A 16,998-nucleotide genomic window follows, 5' to 3' on the forward strand; every position below is an offset into this window, starting at 1 on the left:
CCAGGATAGAGGCTGGACAGGGGTCTAAAGATGCTTTCAGATGAGGAAACCGAGTCCCAGCTCAAAGGAGAGCCCACCCCACGTCTCCTGATTTCAGCACCCAGCACATCCTCCCTGGACACTTGTCACCCCCACACCTGTTCAGGTGGCCTCAGGATTCAAGGAGGGATTCACCTGATCAGTCACAGCACTCCAGGCTTGGGGAAGACTGCAGCGGTGTGTGGATTCACCCCTCATCCCACCGCCTGCCCTGTTTGTTGAGTAATGATATGAATAAAACCTCACTGCTTGCCTGCCTCCCTTCCTTTTCCTCCCCCTCTCTTTTCTTTCTTTGTACTAGGAATTGAACCTATGAGCTAAACCTTCAGCCCTTTTTTATGTTTTGTTTGAAACAGGGTCTCTCTAGATTGCTGAGAGTCTTGCTAAATTGTTGGGGCTAGCCTCAACCTACGAATCTCCTGTCTCAGCCTCCCAAGTACTGGAATTACAGGCATGTGCCATGATGCCCGGCAAACCTGTTTTCTAATAGGAAAACTGAGGCCCAGAGAAGAGAGGTAACCTGTCAGGCCTGTCGCCTGCTATGTGACCTCAGGGGGCCTGTGTTTGTATCTGGACAGTGGGCAGCTCACAGCACCTCCTTAGTAGGTCCAGAGGAACATCTGGCTGTGTGTAAACCAGCAACTTTGGCTACGTGCCAGCACCTTCTGATGGACCAAGTGCCCTGGTCTCCTTCCTTCCCCTTTCCAGCCTCAGAATCCAGCAAAAACTTGTCTTCCTGGAGGCACTATGGAAGACTCATGGTGTGCCCCAAACAGACGGTTCCTTGCCTGGCTCACAGAGACTCTGCTTTCCCTCCACAAGTCCCCACCCAGAGCCCTGCTTGCAGAAGGGTCCCCTGCCTGGAACGGGGTGGGGGGCTCCAAAGAAGCTGGCCAGGGCCATTTGGGGACCACAGACTGAGGAAAGGGGCACAGGACCTGCAGGCCCAGGTAGGGTGAGGGACCCTTGGGTGCCAGTGTCGTGGCCCAGGATGGCCAGGGGAGGGCAGCTGAGCTGAGTGCTGCCCCCCACTCTGACCAGATGGTAAGGGCTCAAAGGTAGCCCTCTGGCTCTTCTGCCCAGCCCCAATCCTGCCCCAAGCTGACACTCAGAACAGTTGGGAATGGAAGCACTAGAGGGTTCTAGAAGGCGAGACTGTGAGTGGGCAGGGTTCTGATCCAGGGACCCTTCCTCCCAGGGCTTGTAAAACCTCTCCCTGTACTCCCAAGCTTTAAGCCATAAAAGAAAGGCCTGGAAGGTGGACAGGAGCTTGGGTCCCATGTCAGGGGCCTTCAGAGGGCCAGCTTCCCTGGCCAGGGAGAGGGAGTATTTGAGTTCATGTCAGGTCTGAATACCACTCTGCTCCCCGGTGCTGTGTGACCGTGGCTGGGCACCCATGACTCTGAGCCACGTCTGCCCTTTGTGAAGGGGGATGAGCCCTTTCTCCCCAGCTGGGAATCGTGAGTAGGAAGCACTTGGACTCTAGAAGCCATGGAAGCTGTTTACTCTTTTTATGAATGGGAGGCGACACAGGCCCTACAGCGTCACTTAGGGTTGAAGCCAGGGCCAGGGGACAGGCACAGAAGGTCATGGCCCTGCTGTCCCATATTCCTAGGGGACCTACAGCAGGGCCCTTCCCGGGGCTTGCATGCCCCCAGAGCTGAGGAGCTCCTATGAGAAGGGCTTCAGGACCTGAGGCTGGAGGTCACCCCAGAAGTCCCCAGCCACATGGGGGCCCTGCAGGCTTGCTCCTCAGCTCCCACAGGACAGTCTAACCACGTGGCTCTGAAGTGTCCCCACTACCAGACCAAACCCAACCTAATTTCTAACTGCCCTTGTTCTTTCCCAAGCTCACTGGTCTAGACCCTCCCAGAACCAGGTGTGTGTGTGTGTGTGTGTGTGTGTGTGTGTGTGTGTGTGTGTATGGCGGGGGTGGTGGTGGGGGGGTGGCAGGTCAGAAAAGCTGGGGTGAGTCGCCTGACCCAGTGTACACTTTATGTGGCCAAGTGCTGCCACATGAGTAATGCCTCCTGACCTTCCAGCTTCCCTGTGTGGCCATCTGTCTTAAAGAAGAGGAGACTGAGGCTCTGAGCCACTCAAGAGTCACCCAGGGGCCTGCAGCGAGGAAGCAGTCCAGCTGCACCTGTGTGTCTGCGGGCCCCTGGCCGCCCTGGCCTGGGGCTCGGGCTAGTTCACAGCCATGCCCCTCCATGTCTCATGCACCCTCTGCCTGTCCTAGGCCCTGGCTTTCTATCCCCAGGGCAGCACCTCTCCTGATGCTACCTTCCTCTTGTGTTGGGAGTTGCACCCCCTTTAGGAGCACAGTGCATGCGGGATTTCCCAGCACCTGCCCAGCTGCACCCATCCTGCCAGGCAGGTGTCTGCCTTCTGGTCTTGTCCCAGGAGCCAATGGAGGGTCAGAAGGTGGTGGAAGACAGAGCCTCCAGGGAGCCCCAGCGGCCAGCTCCAGATGGTCCCGAAGTCTATTCTGCTGGTGTCTTCTGCCAGGTCTCACATAACTTGGTATCACTTGACTCACCTGCTTGGCCACCCACCAGCCTAGGCTGCTGGGCAAGACTCCTCTAAATCTCATCCTACCTGAATGGGAGTCAGTAACCTTGGCTGTCTTTGCCTAGGGTGTGTGTGTGTGTGTGTGTGTGTGTGTGTGTGTGTGTGTGTGTAAACAAGATGACTGCCTTAAAGACCTCTATAAGCATAAGGGACCCAGCAAGACTCAATAACTACTCTGTGACCTTTAGCAAGTCACTTAACCTCTCCACGCCTCAATTTTCTTTTCCATAAAAAGGGGCTAATAAGAGTATTTGATGGGGCTGTCGGAAGACCATCTAAGGCATACAAAGGGACTAGAATGGAGCCTGGCAGACAGAGAGCACTAGCAGGTGTGACGACTCGCGGCGTACCGGGTGGGGCAGGCTCGGCAAGGAACCAGCTGAGCCCTGTGGAGATGCTCTTGCACATCTTCACCAGCCCGGCCCTCAGCTCATCTGAGCTGTGCTCTTCCTCGGCCTGACCTGTTGGTGCCCTTCCCTGTAGGGACCCTGGGCCTGCGGCTCAGAGGGAGGACTTCCCTCTGTGCAGGGAAAGCCCCAGCAACTGGGACTGATCTTCAGGCCGCCCCACCCTGCAGAGAGGTGAGGCCCATTAGTGTTTTCTTCTAGTGGGGGGGGGCAGGGTCAGCAGAGTGCACAGCTGGAGCCTGATGAGAAACAGATGTGGCTGGGGTGGGGGGAGATAGGGTTGTTTTTTTTGGAGGGTGTTACCCAGGTTAGGGCTGGAGAGGGGCAGAAAAAATCAACCATACTCTCTTCATGCAGGGGGCTTAGGAGAGAGGATCTCCACCTCCTCTTAGCTCTTCAAAGGCCCCTGACTACCAGGGAGACTGAATGAGGCTGGGGTGCCATTCCCAAATCCCCTGCCCAGCTCAAGGCTTTCTTGAGAGAGAATAGCCAGTGCGAGAGAAGCACATGGGCCAAGAAGGAGCCAGAGGGGCTGGTGGCAGAACTGCTCCCAGGAGCCTCCATGCTGGCTGGCTGGGAGACCTTGCTCAAGTCCCATCTCTTTGCTGGGCCCCAGTCTTCTCGGCACACAATAGGTGCTCACAAACACCACAAGTACCAGCTGAGTGACTGGAAGAGGCAAGATTGGAGCCACATGCTCTGGAAAGATCTTCCAGGTCAGGCTTTTGGAGCTACCAATCCTGAGATGGAGATGGGGTGGGCTGGTCAGAGGCAGTGCTTGGATTCTGCTAGCAGACAAGAATGAGCCCCTGCAGGAAGTCAGACCGGCAGCACAGACTCAAGCAGCCCTGCAGAAATGGAATGTTCCAGGAGGCCCCAGGGCCTGTCTCCCTGCTCCCTCCTCACTCCCATGCCACACCAGGGTCTACTCTGTCCTCTGATCTTAAGCTCATCCCTCTTCATCAATCCCAGCTTCTCTATTGACTTACACTCTGTGCCTCAGTTTCTCCCTCTATACAATGGGAAATAAATGGGGCTGGCCTAGAGGGCTGTCTCGGAAGATGACAGGAGAGTCGTAGAGGGGTCTCTGGGAGCCAAGTGAACCCTTGGCTCTGGCACACCCGGGTCACCATGGCATGGCTAGCACATACACTGAGGCTTGTCTGCCTCCGGGCATGGCTCCCAGTTCAACAGACTTGCTGAACACAAGTGCAAGTTCAACTCAGAAGCAAGAACAAGGATTGCCAGACCGATCCTGGCATACAACCAGGTTATCATCTTAAAACAAAGGCAAAAGCCCTGTTGCTCTTGGGCACTCTCAGGTGCCCCAGACTCTGGTGAGCGTCCTGTAGTGGACACCCCACTCCTCTCCATCCACTCTCCTGCTCCTTCCTTGGGCTATGGTCTTTGATCACCCAAGTTCTTGGTCTCAGGACATTTGCACTGATTGTACACTCTTCCTAGGATGGCCATGTCCCCAACTGTGACAGGTCTGGCTCCCTTCTTCGGGTCGCCTCCTCTGAATGGCTTCCTCTTCGCATCCTACCTTAGTAGGTCCTTTCAACCCCTTCCCTGCAGGGTGCACAGCAGCCCCCCTCACAGGTGTGCATTGCATGAATGAAGAAGTGAAACGCACCTGCTCTACAGCATCTTGCTGGTCTCAGGACAACAGCCCCCATTCATCTGTTTTTAAATTAACCTGGGTCTGTTCTCCCAAGATCTTGGTGCAGTTGCCCCTTTATCCTCCTTCCAGTCCTGGGAAAATGGCTCTTCTTCCCCATCACCCCATTTCAGATGAAACAAGAAAGGAGCAGCTTGGAGAGATCTGGCGCATCCTCTTATATGAAGGAGTAGGAAGCCCAATAACAGAATAACTATAGCATTGCCGCCCCACCCCTCCCACTGCCTGCCTTCCAGGCCCCGCCCCTGCCCTGGCTCCGCCCTCCCACTGCTTGCCCTACCAGTCCGCTGCTCCCACCTTGACTCCACCCTCCCACCACCTGCTGGTCCGGCCTCGCCCCCACCTTGGCTCCGCCTTCCATTGCCTATCTGCTCGGCCCCGCCCCTGCCCTGGCTCTGCCGTCCCACTGCCTGCCCGGCCCTGGCCCCACCCCCACCTTGGCTCCGCCCTACCATTGTCTGTCTGCTCCGCCCCGCCCTTCCACTGCCTGCCTGGCCCCGCCCCTGCCCTGGCTCTGCCCTACCATTGTCTGTCTGCTCCAACCCGCCCTTCCACTGCCTGCCTGGCCCCGCCCCTGACCTGGCTCTGCCCTACCATTGTCTGTCTGCTCCGCCCCGCCCTTCCACTGCCTGCCTGGCCCCGCCCCTGACCTGGCTCCGCCCTACCATTGCCTGCCTTCCCGGCTGCGGCCCCACCCTCACCTTGGCTCCGTCCTCCCACTTCCTACCTGGCCCCGCCCCTGCCCTGGCTCAGCTCTCCCACCATCAGCCCTCGCGGCCCCGCCCCACCTAGGCCCCGCCCACCCGCTGCCAGCCTGCCCGTCCCGGCCCAGGCCCCGGCTCCGGCCCCGCCCCCGCGCGGACGTGGCTCGGCTCACCTGCTTGTGCGGGTACACGTTGATGTGGCACTTGATGCACTCCTGCCCCATGTTGGCCCAGGAGTTCCCGCTCATCCATTTTCTCTTGCACTTGGGGCACTTGTACTCGCCAAAGCATCGCTTTTTGCCCTGGTAGGGTGTCAGCCCCTCGCCCTTGGGGCGTGCCTAGAGGACAGGAAGCAAACACAGGGGGTTCATCTCCAGTAGGCCAACGTGATGTGCCCCCCATGGGGTCACCATGGCATCAGGGTTCAGGCTGCATATTCTGCATCCGTGTGAGCGGGCAGTGTTTGTCCTGATCTAGAGAACACTATGGTCACTTCCAGAGCACACATGGAATCCAAGGCTGGATACATCTTGGCAAACACAGGGAAAGGGGAGGCTGACCCCGGGGGTATCTTCTTTAACTCAGAGTAATCAGTGGCGCTAGGAGTTACTGCTTTAACTCGGGTGTTGTGGGGGCCGCGGGTGGCCACATGGACCTGCACACAGGACTCTTGTCCCACCCAGTGGTGGTAACACAACACAGAATCCTGTGGGGTGGAAAAGTCAGCTCCCCTCCCCCAGGCACCCTCCCCTACCTGGAGGCAGCTTTCACTCCATCTCTACCACCCCAAAGGTGTTGTACATTTCCAAATGCATCCAGTTTGTGCATATGTATGTGTGTTTCTTTTCCTCCAATCAAGTAGAAAAAGACCACACGTCGGGTTTCTCATCTTCTGGCTTTTAAATGTAAGAATCTGTGTGTGTGTGTGTGTGTGTGTGTGTGTGTGTGTGTGTGTGTGTGTGTGTGTTACTGAGGTTGAACCTGGGGACATTCTATCTTTTAGCTACACCCCCAGCCTTATTTTATTTTGAAAAAGGGCCTCCCTAGGTTAATGAGTCTCACCACTTGCTGAGGCTGTCCTTGAACCTGCAGATTCTCCTCTCAAGTACTAGGATTACAGGTGGGCACTGCCGTGCTTGGCTTTAAGAATCTATCTTCGTGTTTCCCCCATCGTCAGTAGGAATAGAGCTACCACATCCTGTTTAGTAGTTTCACAGAACTAGAATGCAGGCAAGGTCTTAGTGCACTTCCCAGCCACCATTTCAGGAAACCTAGGTTGCTTCCATTCTCCTATCACAAACCAGGCTGCCATAAATGACTGTGTGTGCATCATTTTGCACATGTGTGAGTATGTTTGTAGGATAAATTCCTAGATATGAAATTGCTGAGTCAGTGGGTATATGCAGTATTAATTTTTAAAGACAAGACCAATTGCTACCGCTCCCAACCCACATATTACATGCACACCAACTTACTATCCCTTATCCTCACTAACAGAGTTCTTTTTGTGTGTGTGTTGTTGTTTTGAGATTCTAGGGGCTGAACCCAGGACCTAGTGCATTCTAGCAAGGCAAGTTCTCTATCACAGAGCTATTCCCGTGGTATAGCTAACAGTTGATATTCCATGCTCAATTGAGATCTGAAAATATTAAATGGGAGAGTCCAGAAATAAGCACTGTATATGTTTTGAGTAGTGTGACAAAATTTCCCCCCAACGCCTCCTAGGCATGAAACATTCCCTTGTCCAGTGTATCCATGCTATATATACTACTTGCCCATTTGATCACTTCCTAGGTATCTCATTTATCAGATGGACTGTGAGGTATCACAGTGATTATGTTCAAGAAACCCCTATTTTTGCCCAGCACTGTGGCACACACTTGTAACCCCAGCACCTGGGAGGTTGAGACAGGTTCACAGCCAGCTTCAGCAACTTAGTGAAGCCTTCTGCAACTTAGTGAGATCCTGTTTCAAAATAAAGAATAAAAAATAGGGCTGAAGGTATAGATCAGAGGTAGAATGTCCCTGGGTTCAATCCCCAGTTCAGTAATAATAAGTAAGATTTTTTTTTTTTTTTAGGTACTGGATATTGAACCCAGGGGCATTTACTGTTATGGATTGGGGAGAGTATGGTTGTGGGGAAACTGTTTCCCGGGACCCCTGTTAGGGTCCCGGGATACAATTTCCCTCAAACCACAACAAAACCCCAAACGACCAAAACCAGAAAATTACTGCGGGTTCTTGTCCTAAGCTAAGAATAAATATGCATAGCTTGGACAGATGCTGATGATTTAAAGAAGTTTATTAAAAGATAGAAATACAGAGGATAGGTACAGCTCCATACTAGACTGGCATGGAGGGGTGACTTGAATGAATACACCCTCAGTAAATAATAATAATAATAATAATAATGATGATGATGATGATGATGGCCCCAAAGTGTAGGAATAGTGACGCTGGTGTCTCAGATATGTCAAAGACAAGCTGTAAAGTGCTTCCTTCAAGTCAAAAGGTGGAAGTTGTCAACAAGAAAAGAAAAATCATATGCTGAGGTTGCTAAGATCTATAATACAAACAAATCTGCTTGTGAAATTGTGAGGAAATACATAAATCCGTAGCTGGTTTTGCTGTCGCAATTCAGATTGTAAAAGTTATGGCCACAGTGCATAAGTGATTAGTTAATGTGGAAATGGCACTAATGGGACGATATCATCACCTGTCTAAAAGGTAGAAAATTTTTTCAAAGTAGCTTTGACTTGTACATCTTTTATTATGAGAAGAGAGAATTCTTCCAGGTACTTGAGAACCATTTGTGTTTTCTTTGTAAACTGTTTTGTTCATTTCTCTGTGACTGTTTTTTTCCTGCCGAGATTTTTCTTGTTGCTTTGTGTGTATGTGTGTGTATAGATGTATGTGTATGAATATATGTATATATATGCATATATATACATACATATTTTTATATACCAGGAATCAAACCCAGGGGCATTCTACCTCTGAGCTACACCCCCAGCCTTATTTTGAAACAGGGTCTCACTTTGTTGCTGAGGGCCTCAATAAGTTGGGAAAGAGGAATAACAATGGAGCAATGAATGCCCACAACTCCACAACATCAGAACCTGATAAAACAGAAATTCAGAGATTTCTAGAAGATCAAATCAGGAAAATAACTGTAGAAATAATAGAGCTGTTTCAAAAAGAATTCAGAGAGAGAGCCAAAAAGAGATAAAGGATGCAATTAATGAAGTGAAGGCCTCAATTCAAAGTACAAACAACCGATTAGACCACATGGAGAATAGAATCTCGCTCTTAGAAGATGATCACTCCAAAAATGAATGCATAGTTTCTAATTTAGAAAAAAAAATATGACAGCAGGAATCTGACATTGAAGAAATATGGACCCATTTTAAGAGAGGTAACCTAAGAATAATCAGAATAGAGGAGGGAAAAGAGGGTGAAACCAAAGGGATCAACAATCTCTTCAAGGAAGTGTTAGCAGAAAATTTTCCAAACATAGAGCAAGAGGTCGATACACAAGTCCAGGAAACTTATAGAACTCCATTTAGACAGGACCGGAGAAGAGGATCCCCATGCCACATAATTGTCAAAATGATCAATGTGGAAGCCAAGCAGAGAATCTTAAAAGCAACAAAAACAAAGGGCCAAGTGACATTCAAAGGCAAACCAATTAGAATCACTCCAGACTTCCCAAACCAAGTCATGAGAGCCAGAAGGGCTTGGAGTAACATATTCCAAACTCTGAAAGAAAACAACTTCCAGCCAAAAATTTCCTACCCAGAAAAACTTTCTCTCAAATTAGATGGGGAAATAAGAAGCTTCCATGACAAACAGAAACTGAAGGAATTCATGTTGTCAAAACCAGCACTAGAGAAAATACTCAAGGAGATTAACTACAAAGAAGAAATAGGTAACACACACCAGAACCAGAGAAACAAGATTTTCCATCCAACAGACAACTAAGAGTGGTTATCTGTGGAGATTCATTATTTATGTTAGTCTTTTACATATCTCTAAATTGTATTGTTTGCTTTTATTGTTGCTAATTTTTAGGATTTCTAGTTGGAATATTAATATGCCTTCAGATATAGCATTTGGAAATATTTTATCCCATTCTATCAGTAACTTTTAACTCTGTTTACATTGTCTTTGGATATACAATATTTTTTATCTTTTTAGGGAGTTTGTATACCCTTCTGTTGCCTGTGCCATTGAAATCATATCCAAGAAATCACTGCCAATCTCAATGATGTGAGGTTTTATGACCCAGATTTTCTTCTAAAAGTTTATAGTCTTAAGATTTATATTTTGGTCTTTTATCTATTTTGAGTTAATATTTATATATGGGGTTAGGTAAGGGTCCAGTTTTATTCTTTTTCATGTAATTATTATTTTTCAACAATATTTAGTTAAGAGATTATTATTTCTTCCACCAAATGTTCGTGGAAACCTTGTCAAAAATAACTTGACAATAAGGCCGGGCGTGGTGGTGCACGCTTGTAATCCCCGCGCTTGGGAGGCAGAGACAGGAGGATTGCGCAGGTTCGAAGCCAGCCACGTGCGCTGGCTTAGGAGACCCTGTTTCCAAAAAATGTAAAAATAGGTCTGGGAGTGTAGCCTGGAGGTAGAAGGGCTTCCAGGAACCCCAGTACCACCAAAAAAAAACAAAAACAAAAAACAAAAAACAAAAAAACTTGACAATAAATGGAAGAATTTATTTCTAGGCTTTTATTTAACTCCAATGGTTTATATATCCGCCTTTATAACAGTACTACACTATTTCAATTTTTGTAGCTTTATATGATTTTGAAATCAGAAAATATACATCTTCTAGCTTTGTTCTTTTTCGAGATCATTTTGGATATCTAGAGTCCATATTCCATATTAGGATAGATTTTTTCTGAAAAATAAATAAATAAATGTATGATAGTTTCACCTAAAAAAAAAAAAAGAAAAAATATTCTCTGGTAAGAAAGAAAGCAAAAAGAAATATTTAAATGTTATCTTTAAGTCATCAAAAGATTGGTATCAGACAAATGAAACTGTTATGTGAGATTATCATTTTTTATTTTGGATAAATTGCTATAATACTAGATGTCAACCACAAAGCCAAGCATGGGAAGGAGGGATGGGGAGAGAACGGGGTGGGGATCGGGTAGGGGCTAACTGGGCGATGTGTGCATGTATGTCTACACAAGTTTTTTTTTTTTTATCCCACTATGATGTATGAATACAGTGCACCAATAAAAAATAAAATAAAATAAATATCTTTGGGGAATGTACATAAGGTGTGTGTGTGTGTGTGTGTGTGTGTGTGTATATATATATATATATATATATATATATATATGAATATAAATTCTGTGTTTGGTCTTAGTCCTCATCCCCCAGATATCTCATTATGTATATTAATTATTTAAAAAATAAAAACCACTTGAATCCAAAACACTTTTAACCCCAAGCATAAAAAAAACTTTACTGCGATATGATTAACATACCCAATACTTCATTCATTTAAACTGGACAATTCAATGATTTTTATTATATTTAGAGTTATATAACCATAGCCACAATCTAATTTTGGAGCACTTTTCTTACCCCCCAAAAGTAGCCTTGTATCCATTAAGAGTTCCTCCCTACCCTACCTGCACCTCCTGATAACACCTGGGCCAGCCAACCATTAATCTACTTTTCCCATGTTAGATATTTCATATAAATGGAAACATAGAATATTCCTCATTTTGTGTCTGGTGTCTTTCCCTTAATATAATATTGTCAGTGTTCATCCATATTAAAGCATGTGTCAGTACTTTGTTCCTTTTTTTAACAAGTAATATTCTATGGCATGCCATGTTTTATTTACCAATTCATCAGGGGAAAGACATTTAGGTCATTTTGAATATGTGGCTATTATGAATACAAGTGCTATGACCGTTCGTGAACATGTAGCAGTATTTTATTTGTTTCTACACTAGGGACTGAACCCTACCGCTGGACTACAGCTTTTTTATTTTGAGATAAAGTTGCTAAGTTGCCTAGTCTGGCCTTGAACTTTCGATCCTTCTGCCTCAGGCCCTGCCCCCCAAGTAGCTGGGATGACAGGTGTGAGCCACTGTATCTGGCCACACTTCAGTGCTTTTAAAAACTGGATTAGTTGCCTCAATGTTTGCAAATAAGTTTCACATAGAACTCAGGTCATGCTGGTCCAGGACTTGCTAACCTCAGAGAGGAAAGGCTGGCTGCTGGTCACCTCTCCCTTCAGCTGCGTCCTCCATTTATCTTGCCTATTTGGCCCTTGCAGGCACTGAGTTGGAGACAGGTTTAAACACAGGCTCTGTGCTGTGATGGCTCAGCCCGCTCCCCAGACTGGCCATGGCAGCACCACCTGGCAGCGTGTTACAAATGATGAGTCTGAAGCCCCACCTTGAACCCACTGAATTGAATCTGCATGTGTGTGTGTGTGTGTGTGTGTGTGTGTGGTACTGGGGTTCCTGGAAACCCTTCTACCTCCAGGCTACACTCCCAGACCTATTTTTATACTTTTTATTTTGGAAACAGGGTATCTTAAGCCAGCACTGCTGGCTTCAAACCTGAGCGATCCTCCTGTCTCCACCTCCCACGCGCAGGGATTATAAGCGTGCACCACCATTCCCCGCTCGAATCTGCATTTTGACCAGATTCATAGGCCAGGAAGTTTAAGAAGCCTTGGGCTATGAGATGACCCATTTCTGTAGTATTTTCCCCCAAGTAACTGCTCAACTACAAAGTGTACAGTGGCTTGGGGCAGGCACGATTCTGGATCCAAACCCTGGCTCTGTGAGCCTGGGCATGACACTTCATGAGGATAATGAAAGTACCTGCATGGAAGATGATATGGAGGATGAAATAAGACGCCACATATAAATCACCTAGAACAGTGCCTGGCACTCAGAAGGCAAAACCAGGAGTACTGGGACTACTATGATTAGTTTTTAGGACAGAACAGTGGTGTGCAAAACAATAACTTCTTCCTCTGGTACTGTGTTTCTTTTTTTCCTATTACTACCACTTGGAGACGGTCTACTGGAATATTAGGCAAATACTAAGAGAGATCTATGCTGAGTGTGTGAATTTAAACTTAGAAAGCGGCAACAGCACTGCCTTGATCTTTGGGGCCTGCTACCTAAAGTCTTTGGGATCTCTACTGGACTTCTGGCAGCTGGAGCATCCTGGGAAGAAGGTTGGTCTGAGCTCAGGGCAGGCCTGAGAGAGGTCACTTACCATGTGGTCAGGGTCAGCTGACTGGTAGGAGCGGGGATAGTCTGGGATTCTGAAGGCACCTGAGCTCTGCAGTGTTAAGTTAGCAGGTGTCCCTTGACTGGGAACCAGGGGCCTGTCCTCAGCAGGGCTGGCTCTGGCATCTGGTCTGGCAGATCTCTTGGCTCACAGAGCCAACAGGACCTGGTGCCTGGCCTCACACGGCCAGGGCAAAGGACAGGGGTCAAGGTACCAGAGGGAGGGCTCAAGTCATCTCAGGACACACACACACAGCCAAGCGTGGGGACAGAAATGGGGACAGGATTAGAGATAGACCCAGCAAACTAGGAAGTGGGAAGTGGGGGCAGGATTAGAGATAGACTCAGCAAACGAGGGCCCTCGAGAATTTCTGCTTCAGAAATGGGAGGGAAAGAAACCACACAAGGAACGCTGTGCGGAGAGTAGACCACAGGGAGAAGCAGAAAGATGGAAGAGACTATGATGGGATGAGCTGGAGAGCCAGCCACAGCTCTGAATTAGAAACGCAGCCCTCCAGGGCTGACCCCCAGGTAACCAGGGCCAGGGCCTTGGCCTCTGCAGCAGTGGTGCCCAGGCACTGGGGCCTACCACAACATCCCTGCAGAGAACACAGCTCAGATCCTGCACTCCAAGGCCAGCTGCCAGGTCACGGCTGGCTCTGATGTGCCCTGCGGGGGCACTCAGCAGCCACTTGTGGAAAAACCGCCTCAGTTTTCTCTTCTGGAAACCAGATGAGGGTCAAGGGCCTGCCTCCCAAGGACAGGGTAGGGACTGGACACATGAAGGCCCAGGCTGAGCGCCTGACATGTCAACGAGCTCCTTAAACAGTGCAGGGCAGGGAAATGAGGTTTTGGAGGTGATGCTCAAGCCAGGACTGGGACCCACAGGCATCAGTCGTAAGAGGAAGGTTCCAGAAGGAGAGGGAGGCCTGGTAGCAGGTGAGCCCTCTGTCCCAGGTTTAGAAGATTAGCAAGCAAAAGAAGGCATGGCATTTGGTCTCTTCACCTTCTGGAATTCTAATGGAAGTTCCAAGAAAGATAGAGGAAGGCTGCAGAAGCTTGGAGACGCACTGGCGAAGGACAGGGAGAGAGGGGAGGGTGCTGACATTTGAGTAGCATCCTCTGTGTGCCAGGATTTTAGTTCACCCACTTGCTGGCTCCCCATTCAATCCCTCCCAGAACCCTGTGGGGCCAGGAATATTGCCGACCCATTTAACATCTGGAGAAACTGAGGCCCAGGGGAGGGACAGGGCTTGGCCAAGGGTGTGCAGAGGTGTATGGGAGAGAGAGAGGCTCACAGGCTCTTTCCTAAGTGATGCCTGGCTCACATCTGTCTGTTGTCCTCTGTATCCCACCACACCTGGGCGCCAGAGCCTGCCCTTGGGGGGAGAGATCCCCAGCAGGAACTTCATGAGAAAATTACTGGGCCTCCTGCCCACCCAGCCCCCAGGGTCAAAGGCACAAGCGGCCTGCAGGGCGAGGAGCTGCTTCCTGCAAGGCTCCTCTGGACACATTTATGCTCCCAGTGAGGGCCGTGCTGAAGAGAGCAGCATTTCTAACAGGACAAAGGCGCTCTGCCCACCCCCCCATGCCATGCCCTCCCTTACCTCCTCCCAGAAAGGCTCGGCCTCTGCTCATAAACATCAACATGAAACGCAGTCACTGATGCTGGCTCTGCAGGGTCTGCCACCCGCCCAGCCAGGCAGGATGCCAGGCCTTCTGATCCAGGGCCCTGTCACGTACCCTCCTGGGGAATCACATCTGCCAGGAGCCAGGGCACAGCTCACCATGGCTCAGAAATCACCCCAATAGCCTAGACAGGCCCTCTGGGGTCCAGAGCGGCAAGGAGACTTGCTCAAAGGCACTCAGTGGTCAGGGATAGGAGGAGGGAAGGTTCTCTGATCTCCAGATTGGGGCTTGAGTCCCTGCAGGAGGCAGTCTGGGAAGTGGGAGGCGGAGGCTGGTTTGGGATGGGAAGGAGAGCACCAACCAAGGAGCCCAGGAGGCAAAGCTAGGCGGGGAAGGGGAGGAGGCAGCCATCCAGGCAGCATTGTGGGAAGAGGCAGAGGACACCGACACTCTCTGGATATTTCTTCAGCATGATTTTGTGCTTTCTTCCCATTAGCTCATGATACATCTTGAGGTTGGCTACATACCCTGTCACTGTGGGTATGTAAGCAATGGCTGGCTAAACAACTATCAAGGAGCCTGCCAAGGGGACCTTTGCCCTGGTCGGGCAGTTTTGAGCCCGGTGACTGAGGCCACTTCCAACTGTACAGGCCTACAGACCTTGGAGCTGGTGAAGGTCACCAACGCAGATGGAAGGTAGGTACAGTCAGACACTGCTAGGGCAGGATAGACAGATATTAATTTCCTACTGTATTTCTATAGGGCTACCTGCTCATAAGCCTCCAACCTTTAAAAAATACCCCCTCAAAGCAAATCCATTTCTGGGCAACTATCCTAAAGAGATGTGGGCCAAAGGAGTTGCTTGAGAATGCTCATCACAGCATCACTGACACATAAAAAACTGGACCAAGCCGCACATTCCACAACAATGCCCTCGTTCCCTCAATTATGTTACACCCATTGGATGAAGGACAACAAAGCCATTAGAATAGTCACGAGGATTTTTGTTAGGCGTCTAGAAAATCCTCCGAGCAAGCAGGAGAGGCAGTGAGACATTGCCTCTGTCTGTCCCCAGTTGAGAAAAGGGAAAACACACCAGAAAAGTCCAGCAGGAAGCCAGCCAGAATTTCAGAGGCTGCGGGCAGGGACTGCTGATGACTTTACTTCTGCTCTGTCTTTCTTCAGTGAGGTTTGACCTGGATGGAGGTAATGGTTAAGCAGCCCTCTTCCTGGTCTGCAGCCCCTCCTGCCCACGAGGGGGCGTGCTGCGCTTTCCCTGTGGGGGAGCCTCTCTGAGAAGGCAGCCTGTCCATACTTGGCCTGCCCTGGTCCCTGCAGGTGTGGACATTGGGGCTGGGTACGGGGCATGGTCGGGCCATGTTGATGTCCATAGGGCTGCCCTGCCCTGAGCCATGGAAGGCATCCCAGCTCCTTCCTTAATGCTCCCTCTGCAGTAAGGAAGCCAGAAGTAGTTACCCGTTGTCGCTTGACACAGCCTGGTCCCTCTGCCCATCCATCTCCTTGCCAGTTAGCTATCCTTAGGGTGAAGCTTCATCCCCTCATGATCCTTTTGGACTGGGAGTCCCCTTTTTCATAGAGGTGACAATTGTGGCTTTCGGTGGCGTGAGGTGTACCAGCACAGAGATGCTGGGCCTAAAAGGGGATGGCAGGGAGGGGACAAGGGCTGTGGCTGTCCCCTCCCCACATCATGCTGGATTCTGCACCAGGGTGCAGCCTCTTCTCTCTGGACACAGGATTCCAGCCTTGCCACTGTCCTTCCCTGGGAGGACAGGCTTGGACCCCACCAAGCCCTGGGCTCCAGAGATGGCCATCCACAGCTTGCCCCGGGCTACCCAGCCAGGCAGCGGAAGAGTCCTGATCTGAACCAAGGTTATCTGACTTGGACCCGCTTTCTCAATTTCTATGCAAGGAACCAGGATGATGCAAGAAAAGAAGCACCTTCAGTCCTAGCGTGCTGGGGCGTTTCTTCCCTTGGGCCTTGATTTCCAGAACAAAAGGTCAAAGGCCAGTCCAAAGATTAGCTCCACTCACAGCCCCTGTCCACTGAGGACTGGGTACCCTCCCCGAGTCCAGGAGAGAGCCTCTGGCCAGAGCCAAGATAGGCAGAGGAGAAGCTAAGACAGATAGGCTCTGCCAGGCATGGTGGCGCACACTTGTAATCCCAGCATTCAGGAGGCGGAGACTGGAGCATGGCGGTTCAGGGATAGCCTCAGCTACTTAATGAGGCCCTTCGCAACTCAGTGAGACCCTGTTTCAAAACTAAAAAAAGACTAAAAAATAGGGCTAGAGGTGTAGCTTGGAGGTATAATGCCCCTGGGTTCCATCCCCAGTACCACAAAACAAAAAACAAAAAACAACAAAAAAAAAACTAACAGGTTCTCCATGGCCCCTGTCCAGTCAGGGCTGCAATCCACTGCTGAGGTGGCCCTGGCCCCAAGTCCACTGTTGCAGCCCTGAAGGGCCTTGGTTCTCAGGAGTCTGAGATGGCTTCTAAAGAAGCAGAGGCCAAGGGGCGGGAAGTCCAGTCTAGCACTGCAGGGGGCATCAGAGGAGGTAGGGGCTGACTGCAGAGTCACAGCCCCACCTGGGACTCTGTGTGGCCTGACTGGCCCTTCACAGGGCCCTCCCAGAGAAGCGTCTTCTCTTGGGCCTCT

At 50.0% G+C, this 16,998-nt stretch overlaps 1 protein-coding gene across 1 annotated transcript in view; it reads right to left on the reverse strand.

The window, feature by feature from the left end:
• The window catches only part of ZCCHC24 (zinc finger CCHC-type containing 24), a gene marked incomplete at both ends in the record, with an annotated part of 67,085 nt that overhangs the window by 11,418 nt on the left and 38,669 nt on the right, over positions 1-16,998 (reverse strand). The window contains one exon of the mRNA XM_080694786.1: positions 5,502-5,740. Coding sequence (XP_080550912.1) covers positions 5,502-5,740 — 239 coding nt within the window. The remainder of the gene's footprint in view (positions 1-5,501; positions 5,741-16,998) is intronic.

Source organism: Muscardinus avellanarius (genome assembly GCF_963383645.1).
Source record: "Muscardinus avellanarius genome assembly, chromosome: 4".
NCBI classification, from domain to species: Eukaryota; Metazoa; Chordata; class Mammalia; order Rodentia; family Gliridae; genus Muscardinus; species Muscardinus avellanarius.